A 2,478-nucleotide genomic window follows, 5' to 3' on the forward strand; every position below is an offset into this window, starting at 1 on the left:
TCCATGCATTAAGTCAAAGTTACTTCTGGGTAACTCCACGTTTGATTTCATGCTGATGCAAAATAGTCCACATCAATTTTCCCTTTGATTGACTTCTTGAGTAACTGCTTGATGATAGTGTTTCAAGCAGATAACAATAGTCCAACTAGCATCTTCAAGCAGAAAACAAATCATCCATTATAGCAATATTAAAAGAGAATGAGGCAACTAAATAGCTTGTGACAATAGATCATCCATAATGACGCACATGCTGCAGGTGTGGCATCCAGTCCCACCTACAATCCAGGACAAGCTAACCCTTGATAGAATAAAAACTGGATACCTTATCATTCTATTACGCAATAATGGCCCACTTTAAGTGTCAATATCTATCCAACATCGCCACTACAAATTGAATGGACAACTAAAATGAAGTAAAATAAATCTCTTAATCGCCACAGTGCCCATCAATGGAAGTACATCTAGTCAGATGAATAAGACTGATTTTTATTGCTCATCTCCTATTTATGATATTTTGGTCAATAAATACTTCTTTTACTCGCTAATTAAAGAATTATATAAATAATGGCAAATTAAGAAATTGTACACAGAAATCGTACCAAAAGCGTACAAATTTCTTGAGAAACAAACTGACCCGGCATCGGTGTTGGCCAGAAGTGTCGACCCACGTGACACGAACAGACACTATATCCTTTCCTCCTGTATAAGTTTTAGAAATACCATTGCAAATTTTGGGACCTCTGTAATCTATAGACCCAAGAATAGCATTCAGATTATAGATTTGTAATGCATTTCTTCTGAAGATGTCCTCAATTGCTTCCAAAGCATCAGGAATTGTAAGGTCTCCATCATCACATGCATTTGACAAAACATTCAGTACAACTTCACGTGCTCTCTTTGCACCTGTACATCAAGAAAATGTTAATTATAAGCTGACAGATAAACGACAAACTTAGGAGAAATAGTAATGAAGAATAAAACAAGCCACTAGTCTCACTATGTTCTATCCTGGATATAACCATATGTGCATATATATCAAGTCACTCCGTACCAGGATTGCCACCATAATTAGTCTGAACCTAAAAGCCTGTTCAGTTTAAATTACCACCTCACAAGTAGCACAACCTAGTGGTGAACGCCCTGAACATCTGGCTAGTATTGATAGAAGTAACAGATATTACATGTTGGATCAACTGTAGCTTTTTCTCATCCTTCACCAGGTTGACTTCCGGCTTGTCATTACTCATAATTCACTGTGATTGTTAGCCTGTTAAGGAATGGCTTTGATATCTTCATATTAGATCAAGGTTTAAGTTTTGCTTGAGAAAAACAGCTCGTCCAATAGTCTAGAAGAGATTTGCCAAACAATTGGTTGAGGGATATCAGCATGCATACAGAAACTGAGACAAGTTCAACAACTGGACACTCACCAGAATGGCATAATAGTAAATGTTCAACAAGCTACTTGATGTTGTCTGTCAAACATATGAGATGTTTTCTATCTCCACCCCTAAGTTTGAACATTATATTTCTTCACAACAATTATTCCTAACAAATAAAAAATAAATAAATATTACTAATTATGGTCATTTAGGCTTTTCACAGTAAAATGGAGTCAGACAAGGAGCTTGACTCAATTGAGAAGCTCCACATTTTATGACTAATATCCACCCTATGTCCACTATGAGCTCCCAGTTTCTCTCCAAAGCAACTAACAAAGAGCAGGTATTGTCGCAGAACCTAAAAAGGCCAGTTGAAAGATGGCTAACTGTATCATTTATGTTCAAACAGTTCAATCATGCGACCATGGAGAAAACCTCCATATTTCCCGAAGTGGAAGAGTCTAAATGAAGAGCTAACATGATTATCAAATGCATCAAATAGGCATGACACATAAGGGAATCTGTTGGGCGCAGAGACACGCCCTCACGCCGCGGAAGCGATATCACCTGAGAGATAGCCCTGACTTCTGTTATCACAAAAGCACAAGTCAACCTCTATATTCTTGTTTCTCAAAGAAAACTAGAATAGATAGTAAAATTCTTATTTCTCAAAGGAAACAAGAATCGAAAGTGATATATTTCATCAAAGTGAAATATATACTCTTCCTCTCATCAGTTCTAAAACTAAAATATCGAGGGAACCTACAAGCTATGACAACACACAGTAAAAGACGAGACAACAGATTTACGTAGTTCGACAAACTTGCCTACGTCCACGGAAAGGGGATTTCACTATGAGGAGAATACTAAACTTTACAAGCTCTCTCTTCCTCACTTCTTTTCTTTTCCTCTCAAGTTTCACACTCACTCAAGAATTTCCCACTTATTTTTCCCACCACACTTTCTTCTTCTCTCTTCCTCTCTATTTATAGGCAAGAGAGAGTGTGGGCAGACCAAGGGAGCATGGGGGTAGTGGTATGGGCTTGTGTCCTCCTCCCCACGTTCGAGTCCTGCTGGACAGCTCAAGAATTGAGCT

At 37.9% G+C, this 2,478-nt stretch overlaps 1 protein-coding gene across 1 annotated transcript in view; it reads right to left on the reverse strand.

The window, feature by feature from the left end:
- Nucleotides 1-2,478, reverse strand: part of LOC109836494 (protein fluG) — a 39,543-nt gene that overhangs the window by 19,870 nt on the left and 17,195 nt on the right. Inside the window, exon 9 of the mRNA XM_020404404.1 lies at nt 635-903. Within this exon, the coding sequence (XP_020259993.1) occupies nt 635-903 (269 nt within the window). The remainder of the gene's footprint in view (nt 1-634; nt 904-2,478) is intronic.

The sequence above is a fragment of the Asparagus officinalis genome, chromosome 4 (genome assembly GCF_001876935.1).
Source record: "Asparagus officinalis chromosome 4, Aspof.V1, whole genome shotgun sequence".
Classification (NCBI taxonomy): Eukaryota; Viridiplantae; Streptophyta; class Magnoliopsida; order Asparagales; family Asparagaceae; genus Asparagus; species Asparagus officinalis.